The sequence below is a fragment of the Mandrillus leucophaeus genome, unplaced genomic scaffold (genome assembly GCF_000951045.1).
Source record: "Mandrillus leucophaeus isolate KB7577 unplaced genomic scaffold, Mleu.le_1.0 Scaffold101, whole genome shotgun sequence".
NCBI classification, from domain to species: domain Eukaryota; kingdom Metazoa; phylum Chordata; class Mammalia; order Primates; family Cercopithecidae; genus Mandrillus; species Mandrillus leucophaeus.
The window spans coordinates 1,012,905-1,023,972 of record NW_012098210.1 but is presented as its reverse complement, the minus strand read 5'-3'; the positions used below and the strand labels follow the sequence as shown (position 1 = coordinate 1,023,972).

The window sequence follows — 11,068 nt, the reverse complement described above, 5'->3', positions numbered from 1 at the left end:
CACACCAGCGTGCCCCACTAATTTTTGCATTTTTAGTAGATGAGATTTTGCCATATTGGTCAGGCTGGTCTCAAACTCCTCACCTCAGATGATCTGCCCACCTTGGCCTCCCAATGTGCTGAGACTGCACCTGGCCAGCATTTTCTTTAAAGCTCTCTTGGTGATTCTAATGTGCAGCAAGGACTGAGACTCACTACCTTAGGCCTATTTATTGTCTACACTTATCGAATCTCCTTCACATGAATTATCTGACCAGAGCCACCCGGCAGTCATAGGAAGGAGGCAGGGGAGGAGTCACTGTCCTCTTTTTTAATAAGGAAAATCAGGCTGAGAGAGGGTAAGGCTGACTCCTTCTGACTCCATCTCTCAGCTCCTACCAAGATCTTGGGCCTTGTGCCCTCCACTACTAAGCGAGATTTCCTAACTTCAGCACACACCCCAGCCTGGCACGTGGGCCCTGGGGAGGAGAATGATTGCTCCATCTGCAGAGACAGCCCTGCGGGGCGGAGCCAGCATGAAGTTATTTGAGGTGAACAAGAGGAGCGCACAGGCACGAGGACTTTGGACTTGGGAATGGATGATGGGGGAGCAGGGAGGACTTGTGCTAAAAGGTGCTTAATGGAGAGGGTCCCCTGGGAATCGCCCCGATTAGAAAATGTAATTCATCTCATAGGGTTTTTCTTAAATCCCCCAAGACAAGGAGAAAATAGGCTCATGAAAAAAGTTTCCAGGTAATCATAAGCACCCATGAGGTGGATACTGCAATAACCCCATTTTGGAGATGAGGAAACTGAGACACACAAGTTAAGTGACCTGCCCAAGACTACTCATCTTATAAGGGGCAGAGTGGAGACTTGATCCAGAGAGCACCTCTGAACCTTCACTCTTAACTCGTCAGCTATCCTGTAAGGAATCCTACAGGAACAAATGCTGAAATACGGGCAGCTGTCATTCCCGGTGGAATGACGCTGCTCATGGGCTGTCTCTAAGGAACAGGGAGTAGCCACTGTCCCAAATGGAAGAAGGTCACGGAGCCAGGGAGAGAGGACGCAGCTGGTCCTCATTTCAAACACTGAGCAGCTGGAGTCACAAGACTCTGAGCCCAGAGGGGTGATCTCCTTTTCAGAGAGAGGGTGGATATTGCCTTGGTCCCAGTGCCGGGTACAAAAATGTGAGGCGGGCCCAGGAAGCACCTAGAGGATTTACAGAAGAGAAGGAGGCCAGAACCCAAGAGCAATTCCTGACTGCTTCCATGGGAGGAAGGGCAACTGGTGTCCCAGCTCCAAGGAGAATGGTTTCGTGGCAGACCCCGACGCTGGGAATGTTACAGGTCCTTTGGGAATGGAGGAAATGAGGCCTGGAGATGGGAAGTCCCTGAAGCCAAGGCCAGTGCTCTGCCCAGAAAAGTAGTTGGCAAGACAGCTCGCTGCCCCACAGGGACAGAGCCATTAGTCCCCAAAACAGAGGTTCTGGTCTTTTGCAGGCAGAAGCCTGTGGTTCAGGTGTGTACCCTAAGGACTCTGCCACTCACCCAGGGCTTCCAAGTGGCTTTGGGGATGGGGAACCTTCCCTTCTCTCCACACTGGGTCCCTCGTCTGTGCTCACAAGCTGCTCTCCCATCCACTCTGGGGATGCCAGGCCACTTGGTGCAGATCCCTGCCAGGTCTCCCTCCACTACCTTCATTTCCAGCCGCAGCCCAGGCTGCCTTCTCCACCAAGGGGCGGAATAATAGAATCTTTTCTGATTGCAACAAGAACCTTAAATTAGGAGCTGGACACAGAGCCTTCTCAAAGCAGCACACATGTGATCCTGATAGTCCCCTGGGTTACACCTGCTCACACTGACATTTATTTTCCTGTTCCCTCTGCCCTGCAAAACCTCTCCAGATCAAGTCCAACTCATTGTCCGTGACCAAGTACCACTCATTTCTCAGAGTCTTCCCTATCCCAGATTCCAGACGAGACTAGTCTCTTTCTCTTGTTGGTCCCCGTAGCACTTGCTTTGTATTTGTCATGCAGCTTAATAACAGTCTGCCTTGCATGCTACTTACCTACAAAACTGGTGTTACCAAAAAATAATCAGACTAAAAGCTACGGAGGGCAGAAACCACATCTCATTCACCTCCATATTTCCCACCGCTCCTGGCACAGCTCTTCTCCCTTAGGTGTTCAGTGAATAAATTCATTAATTCAAGAAACATTGACTGGGAACTTCCTGGCTGAGTGACTTGGAGCTGAGCTAGGAACTGCATGTGGGACAAATTTAAGGGACTGAATGTATTCACCTGTCTCTCCACCACCTTTTCAAAATTGATTTTCTCCCAACCAGCCTCATTCTGTTGTGACCTTAGAACATCTCTGGTTGTTAACAGACATTTCATCACGGCTCACAGCGGGCAGGCCATTCCTGGGAGTCCACGGGAGGTCCTGCACAGGGATGGGAGAGCCCATTCCCGGGGGCTGGGCACATGCCCGTCCACTCCCTGGCCCTGGTTTCTCTTTGTGGAGAAAGAGAAGTTAGTACTGGAAGCAACCTCAAAATGCATTCATTTCAAATCTTTCATCTTGAAAACTTGAGACTCAGGGGTGGCAGAGAACACACAAGCAGTTGGTCACAAAGCTCAAATGAGAAGCCAGGTTCAGAACTGCTTTTCTGTGTTCCGGATATTATGTGCACTTAGGTAGGAGCTCAGCTCTGGCAGCAGGACATGGTGGAAAGGGCACTGCTGAGACCTAGCTGGCTCTGTGATGGATTAACTGTGTGTAAGCCTCCACCCCTTCCCGGGCCTCAGCCGCCTCCGGAGGGAGGGAGATGGGCTAGATGACATCTGACCTCCCCTCTTGCTACAGTCTGTAGGGTTCAGAGCGCCTCTTCTTAGCATCCCAGCCATGCCATACATTACAGCAAGGAATGGGAGACAGGGGAGGGGACCCAATGTGCAATCACCTTTCCCAGTTTTTGTGGCTTCCAAAGTAGCCAGCATTTGCCTGTTGCATCTGGCTCAGTGATTTCTTTGGCCAATCTTCCAGCAGCCCTAACTGCCATTCATAATATTTTACAGGTTTGATTCATATCTTGTTTGGATTTGGCGTCCCTGTCAACCCACTAGGCTGAGCACACAAGACAGATAATAATTAGCATGCTGCTTAGCAGGAGTGCTGATTAACGAAGGCCCAAATCCTCGACAGTAACCGCAGAGCTGGGGAACCTGCACTTCCTGTTGTTCTTTGTAACCCCTGTTCCCTGGTGCTCTCCTGTGAACCAGGACATCTTGTGGCACAGCTGCTCCTGCTACGGGGACGCTTCAGCTCATCAAGTCACTTACACAGAGCCTGTCTGGTGCTTCCGAATGTGTAGTTTGCTCCTAAGTAAGTTGATTTGAAATAAACAGTGGTTTCTTTCAAATCAACTTACATGTTGCCACTCTCGCTCCCTGGTAGCTCTGAGATGTGCTTCTTTGCTGACACTGCTGACAGCTGGATACAGCTACATTGAGAAACACGAGACCCGAATCCTGTCTGCTTTGGTTTTACGGGTAGTGATGGATGCGTAAAAGAAACACAAACAAGGCAAAGCTCGTCCTCTGCCTAAGGAGATGCGACCTCCAGCTGCACTGAACACCCTGCCCATCACTCAGAGCTACATTCCAATGATGTTCTACCCCAAGAATATGCTAGAGGTACCCAACCACCACTGAGAAAGAGCCGCCTCTCGCTAGCACTCTAAAATACGAAGTCCAGCCTTCAGAGCCCCCAAGGCAGGCAGCTGTCCCGGCTGGACGTTCTTGCTTCGCAGGCTGGCCCAGGGGAAGCACAGGCTTCTGGCAAGGACCTGATGGAGAAGATGCCGGGCACTCACCAGCCATGTTTCGCCCTCCTCTGCCTCTTCTCAGGCTCCTCTGGGAATGGCACGGACAGTGCTGACAGACAGGCTGCCAAGGATTGCCTTACCATTTATAGAAGCCTCTCCTACACACCCCAATTAGAATTCTAATGAGGTGGGCGAGGCACCAGGTCATTCCTGTAGTGCCTGTAAACGTTTCACTTACGACAGACTTGTCACCCAATGGACGTGCATCATGTTTGTACAAGACCAGCTTGGGGAGAAGGGGGCAGATAATAAAGAAACTCCAATAGTTCGCATTTATAATTTTATAAAATGACGGACTGTTTCCTGGATGGTAGGGTTAGGAACTGATGACATGCTTTTCTTGTTGATCCTGGGAAGTTCTCTCTGAATCAAAGAAATGTCTCTGCAGAACCCAGAGGCAGAAAATTGTGAGGTCCTTTCTCATGATACACATATATTAGCATCTTCCACTTGCGTAGGGAAGTGAGACACAACACAGTTTGTTTGTTTAGGGTTGTAGTGTGGCATAAACCATTTGATTTGGAATTAGAAGCCGTTGGTTCTGATGCTGGCCGAACGCTCAGCGGTTTCCAACCCTTGAAGCCTGGAAGCCTTGCTTATGGTTGGGGGTAATCACTCCCACCCATCTCAACTCACAAAGCTGTGGACACGATCACATGAGACGGTGCACCTGGGAAGTGTCACATGGGAAGTGCATGCATGTGTACCACGACGGGTTAAACTGAGATCATGCCTGGCATTGGATGTCAGTTTCAGTCCAGATTTGGGGGAAAATTGTTGTTTTTAAGGAGGCAGCAGGAACAGCCTCTAACCTTATGCTTCTGCCATGTCTTTCTCAGACTGCAGGCTCCGTCACTGACCCTCACTGGGCCCACCTTGACATCGGTTTAAAGGATGGGTATGGAGTGGGGAGAAGCTCTGACATTCTACATGTTTTTGTTTGCTTGATTGTTTCTAAGGGGATATGTTTTTTCAAAGTTCCTATTATTGATATTTACAAATATCAAAGTTTACAATGGACAAAGGAGTGAGTATATATTCTTTTAAAGTAATGCTTCAAGGATTCACGAGAGAACAGAAATGTCCCAAGGCTTCCCCCAGCATAGCAGTGGGGAAGGAAGACCGAGCACCATAACAAGGTTGGAACTTTAGGGAGAAGTGAGAATGTTTGATCTCGAGAAAGATAAAATCGAATAGACAGGTGGCTTGGAAAATTGAAGAAGATCAATCAGTGTCCTTTCTCTGTCCTTTAGGCCCATGCAGCCTTTTGTACATCTTAGGACCTCTATTACCGTATGTATCCACTGCACTGAAACTATCTGTTGATATCTGTCTCCATCTCCAGACTGAGCTCCTTAAAGGCACAGGTTGCATATTATTCAAATCTTCTTCTCAGAATCTAGCACAGGGCTTGACATGTGGCTGGAACATGCACATTCTTGAATAAGTGAATCAATATCACTGTAAAGATGGGAATCATAACTACCGATTTAGTGCTTACTAATAATAGCTAATTGATTTAGTGTTTACTGTGGACAGGCACTGGCTAAACACTTTACATACATTAACTTTTCTCACCTTCATAACAACCCTATACAAAGGGGCTATTATTATTTCTATCTTATGGGACACAGAGAGATTAACCTGGTCTCCAACCATGAGTTTCATACCCATCTGTAAATGGTTCCAGAGCCCGTGTTTGCTTAACCTTGGAGGTCAGCGCCTAAACGAGGCAGCCTTTCCAAGGCCTCTGGGGCTCTAAGACAGCTGGCTCTATACCCATGCCAGGCAGAATGGGATGTACTGTTGGCTCTGGCAGATGACTAAGAAAAGAGCAGAGGGTAGAGAGGGACATGGAAAGAGCCTGGACCCAAGAGGAGACTCATGTGTGGTCTTGGCCCCTACCCAGGGCACTAGCTGTGATGCTGGGCGAGGCCTCATGACACCAAGTTCATCCTGCCAGAAAGCTGGAGGACAGCTCCATGAACAGCATGGGATGAATAGGTGTGAAAGTGCTGTGTATGCTTCTGAGTGTGGTCTAAAGGAAAGGAGGGGTTTTGCTTATTATTGTGGTTGTTGCTGTTGGCCTGGGAGCCAAGGAAAACTAGACCCCGGGCACTCCTTTCAATGACCTGACAAAGAAAGCTGCAGCGGTGACAGGGAGGTGGTGCTCCCCTTACAAGGGAACCTGAAGACACACAGTCTTGGCTCTACCAAGTCTCCTCACCTATCGAAGCCATTATTTCCTCAACTGTAAAACTGAGTGGAATTGCTCTCAGAATCAAAGGAGATGGTGAGTGTGAAAGGCTCAGCACAGCGTTGGGCACAGCTCAGTGTAAGAAGTTAGTATTAATAATATTATATTATTAGCCTGGCTGGGTGCCGTGGCTCGTGTCTGTAATCCCAGCACTTTGGGAGGCTGAGGCAGGAGGATCACTTGAGGTCAGGAGTTCGAGACCAGCCTGGGGAACACGGTAAAACCCAGTCTCTACTAAAAATACAACAATTAGCCAGGCATGGTGGTGCATGCCTATAATCCCAGCTACTCGGGAGTTCGAGGCACTGGAATCACTTGAATCTGGGAGGTGGAGGTTGCAGTGAGCCGAAATCATACCACTGCACTCCAGCCTGGGTGGCAGAGTGAGACCTTGTCTCAAAAAAATAAAAAAAAAAAAATTATATTATTAACCTCAAAGTCCCTGAGTGCCACAGGTTTTGCAAGGGGTCCTACAGGTTTGGACAGTGGTGTCTGACCACTGACCACTTGGTCTTCTCTAGAAGGGTCTGTAGCTGGTCAGTCTCGATCCCAGAGTAATGTAGTAAAAAAAGATCCCTGAGTTGGAGTCAAAAGACCCAGATTCAAAGCCAGGCTTTGGAACTTGTCCACTTTGTGATGTTGGCTGAATTCTTTTACTTCTTTGGCCGTTGGTATCCTCATCAGCATGATCCACGCACCTTCCAGGGCTGTCGTGAGGCTCAAAGCCATGGTGACATTGTGGGTGTGATGCTCCTCTGTAGACAGGCTAGTGTGACACAGCCAGCTTGCCTTCTCCCCTCCACAGCTCCTCCAGCCAGGCTGCCTGTAGTCTTTGCAACTGACCAGCAGTAGGGCCCTGGTAAGAGTCTGCCCTGCGTTACTTAATGTTGGGTACTGGAGGATTGCGCCATGCCGCAGCCGCAGCCCCAACCTGCAGGCAGACTGTAATTTGCAGCTGTGTCACAATTTCAGCTAAATGATTTTCAATTCATGGGTGGAGCCACCCAGCTACACACAGGATGAAATTCCTGCTTGGCCACACTCTGCGCCTCAGACTGCAGTGAAGACGAAGCATGCAGATATGGGCTTTTAAAAGAAGCCAATTGATCACTTGCCTTTTCTCTCCCTCTAATTAAGGGATTTAGGATTGTTGAAGATTTCACAACACGTGTAGAGACACAGAATCTTCTGAGAAGTCATCCAGCCCTTTCTAGCATGACACATGTCTCTCGACAACTCCTAGGATGGGGGATTTTTATTTTTTATTTTATTTTGAGACAGGAGTTTCACTCTTCTTGAGCAGGCTGGAGTGCAATGGCGCAGTCTCAGCTCACTGCAACCTTCGCCTCCTGGGTTCAAGTGATTCTTCTGCCTCACCCTCCCAAGTAACTGGGATTACATGCACCTGCCACCACGCCTGGCTAATTTTTGTGTTTTTAGTAGAGATGGGGTTTCACCATGTTGACCAGGCTGCTCTCCCTTGGCCTCCCAAAGTGCTGGGATTACAGATATAAGCCACTGCGCCTGGCTGGATTTTACACTTCTCAAAGCAGCCCATACTTGTACTTGAAAAGCTCTGGCTATAACATTAATTTCTAGGGTGGTTCTGTTTAAGGCCTATCTTCGTCCTATTTCATATGAGCTCCAGGAGGGCAGAGATTTTGTCTGTACCAGTCCCTGTTTCCTTCCAGTGCTTCACAGGTGGGCTCTCACAAAACTCAGGTTTGGCCAGGTGCAGGGGCTCACCCCTGTGATCCCAACACTTTGGAAGGCTAAGGCGAGAGCATCATTTGAGGCCAGGAGTTTGAGACTAGCCTGGGCACCATAGTAAGACCTCATATTTACAAAAAACAAACAAATAAATGAATTTAAAAACTTGAGTTAAAGTGCACTGAAAGGACCAGAAAGGTTTTCATTATCTGAACTGAACATTTATTTCTCTAGAGCTTTCACCCACTGACCTTCACTGCTCCCCAGGATGCTCACAGAGACCACATAAAACAAAGCTGTCTTTTCCTTGGTCCAACAATGATTCTACTGTCCCCCAAGTCTGGCAAATACGCCTTCCCTCCCCAAAGTCTTCTCTTTTCTAGGTCAAACATTCAGTTTCTTCAGCCATTCCTAGTGAGCAAGGTTTGGAAGCCACCATGTTGTCCTCACCATCTGTTGCTCTGTGAATTGTGCCATGTCCTTCCTCTGGGAAGGGACTTTCAGTGGCTCCTCATGGCCTAATAGAGCCCTAGTTCCTTAGTTTGGCAGTGGAGACCTTTCAGAATATGTTCAATCTTAATTCCATTATTTTATACTACTTTTTTTTTTTTTTTTTTGAGAGTCTCACTCTGTCGCCCAGGCTGGAGTGCAATGGTGTGATCTCGGCTCACCACAACCTCTACCTCCCGGGTAAAGTGATTCTCCTGCCTCAGCCTCCCAAGTAGCTGGGATTACAGGTGCCCACCACCACACCCAGCTAATTTTTGTATTTTTAGTAGAGACAGGGTTTCACCATGTTGGTCAGGCTTGTCTTGAACTCCTGACCTCAGGTGATCCACCTGCCTCAGCCTCCCAAAGTTCTGGGATTACAGGCAGAAGCCACCACACCCAGCCATTTTCTGCTACTCTTACATGAACTCCCCTACTCAGTGAAACATGTCTAATTCTTTCTCCTAGAGCCCGACATGATGCTCCCTCACTCTACACCTGTTTGTAAAATGTGCCTGCCTGGGACAGCCACCCTATTCCTTATGTATGCAGGTCTTGTTGTCACCAAGTCCCAAAGCAAAGTTGCACTCCTCTTGAGTATCCCAGTGTGTTGTTGTGGAAAGAGGAGTTGTAGCAAAACAAGCAAACCCAGGTTTAAGCCTCAGGGACACAGTCTAGCTGTATGAACCACCTCACTGGGCCAGGCACTCAACCTTTTTGAGCCTAAGGTTTCTCCTCTGAAAAATGGGCATGATGATACCTGCCCTGCCCAGCCTGTACAGTGTCATGTGGAATCATGAGATGACACAGGTAAAAGCCCCTTGTAAAAGACAAAATGCATTGACTTCTTGCTCCGAGCCTTTCAAACATGCCTGTGCCACTTGTCAGGTATCTAACTCCATTAGTGCCATTTCTAGGAACACCCTCAGAGTATAAGGTGCTCCGGGGGGGTGAGTACACGTGTCCACGTGGTGGGCCACCATTCCCGAAGCCATGCTCTGTGCTAAGAGCTCCGCATCGGTCAATGTGAAGCCATCTTAGGGTATAGGTATTAGCATTCCATTTTCTACATAAGAAACCAGAGGCTTAGAGAGGCTAAGAAACTTGTAACACAGCCTACCAGTGGCCACAACAGGATCTGAACCCAGTTCTTTCTGACAGCAGAGGCCCTGGTCTTAACTACTATGCCTCACTATCTCTAATGAATCCTTCAATTCACTGAAACCTGTGCCTCTGGGAGGCTCACAATTGGGTTTTTTGTTTAGGAGACTGTTGTTACGGATCCTGGTGATGATGATATTCAAAATTCAGGGCTGAACAGGGAGGCAGGGCCCCTTGGAGACTAATATCAAAGCCTCAACTTTAATGTGTTTCTGCCCAAATTTTCCACTTAGACCCAAACAAATAAAACAAAATAAAACCCTGAAGGAAGAATAGATGTCTACAAGTCCCTTATAAATCACGGCAGTGCTCGTTTCGTTGAATGCCTGCTAGTATGAGGCACCGTATACATTAACAGACACCCAGCCCTTGACAGAGAAGAAGCAAGCCAGCTTAGAAGACAAACTGATAATATCTAAAAATAGATGCATACCACTTGTGAAAAGAATTCAGAGGAGAGATTGATGGTGATTTTGGCGATAAGGAAGGGCTATTTATTGAGGAGGAGGCATTTCAGGTAAATACTCAAGGAAAAGATCATAGAGAGGCATCCCAGGCAGGAGGAAGAGTGAGAGAGGAGCACATGGAGCCCTTCCTGGGGAAAGACTGCCAATGAGTTTATCTGGAGTACTCGGTGCCTGAGGACAGCGAGGAAAAAGCTGCATAGGTCTGGCTCCACCTTTAAACATGCGGGGGACACCAATCCTCAGGAACCGGGAAGGTATAGCCGTGTGCAATCCTGGCTCACCACCTAAGGCCTCTTGATGGAAGGATTGGTTTCACTGCCAAGCCGCCACTAGCCCATTTGTGAGCATGCAGCCAAAAAACCAAACAGAGAAAAGAAAAGCCACAGCCTATTGTCTGTGGTCTCTGAGGCTGCAACCTGGAGGGCCAAGTTGTGGCTTGCATAAGAGCACATCAGAGGGCCGGGTGCGGAGGCTTACGCCTGTAATCCCAGCACTTTGGGAGGCTGAGGGGCATGGATCACTCGAGGCCAAGAGCTCAAGACCGGCCTGGCCAATGTGGTGAAACCCCATCTCTACTAAAGGTACAAAAATTAGCCAGGCATGGTAGCGCATGCCTGTAATCCCAGCTACTCAGAGGGCTAAGGCATGAGAATTGTTTGAACCCAGGAGATGGAGGTTGCAGTGAGCTGAGATCACACCACTGCACTCCAGCCTGGGCAACAGACCGAGACACTGTGTCAAAAAAAAAAAGTACATCAAAGAGTAGCAATGACCATGGGCAGGTCATTGGGATTGTGTAAATTCTCAGAAAGGAAATGGACCAGAGAAGGCATCCAACCCAGCCTCTTCATTTGACTAATGAGGAAACTCAGGTCTGCAAATAAATAATTTGCCTAAGTTCACAGAATAACTCACCCGGATCCCAGAGCCGGAAGAGAGTGTAGGGGTCATTTTGTCCAACTTCCTCCTTTTACCCATGAAAACACCAATGTCCAAATCGTCTGGAACCAGAATGCAGACTTTCCAGCTCTCTGAATATGGTTCCTTCTGCTATGTCATTTTAGTCACTTCCTTTCTTTCATTTGAGAAACCCATCTTAGAAAGTCCTATGGG

At 48.2% G+C, this 11,068-nt stretch overlaps 1 protein-coding gene across 1 annotated transcript in view; it reads right to left on the bottom strand.

Annotated features, from left to right (window-relative positions):
• The window catches only part of TGM3 (transglutaminase 3), a 45,924-nt gene extending 41,962 nt beyond the window's left edge, over nt 1-3,962 (bottom strand). The window contains exon 1 of the mRNA XM_011974484.1: nt 3,860-3,962. Within this exon, the coding sequence (XP_011829874.1) occupies nt 3,860-3,866 (7 nt within the window). The 5' untranslated portion in view covers nt 3,867-3,962. The remainder of the gene's footprint in view (nt 1-3,859) is intronic.
• Between the last annotated feature and the right edge of the window lie 7,106 nt (nt 3,963-11,068).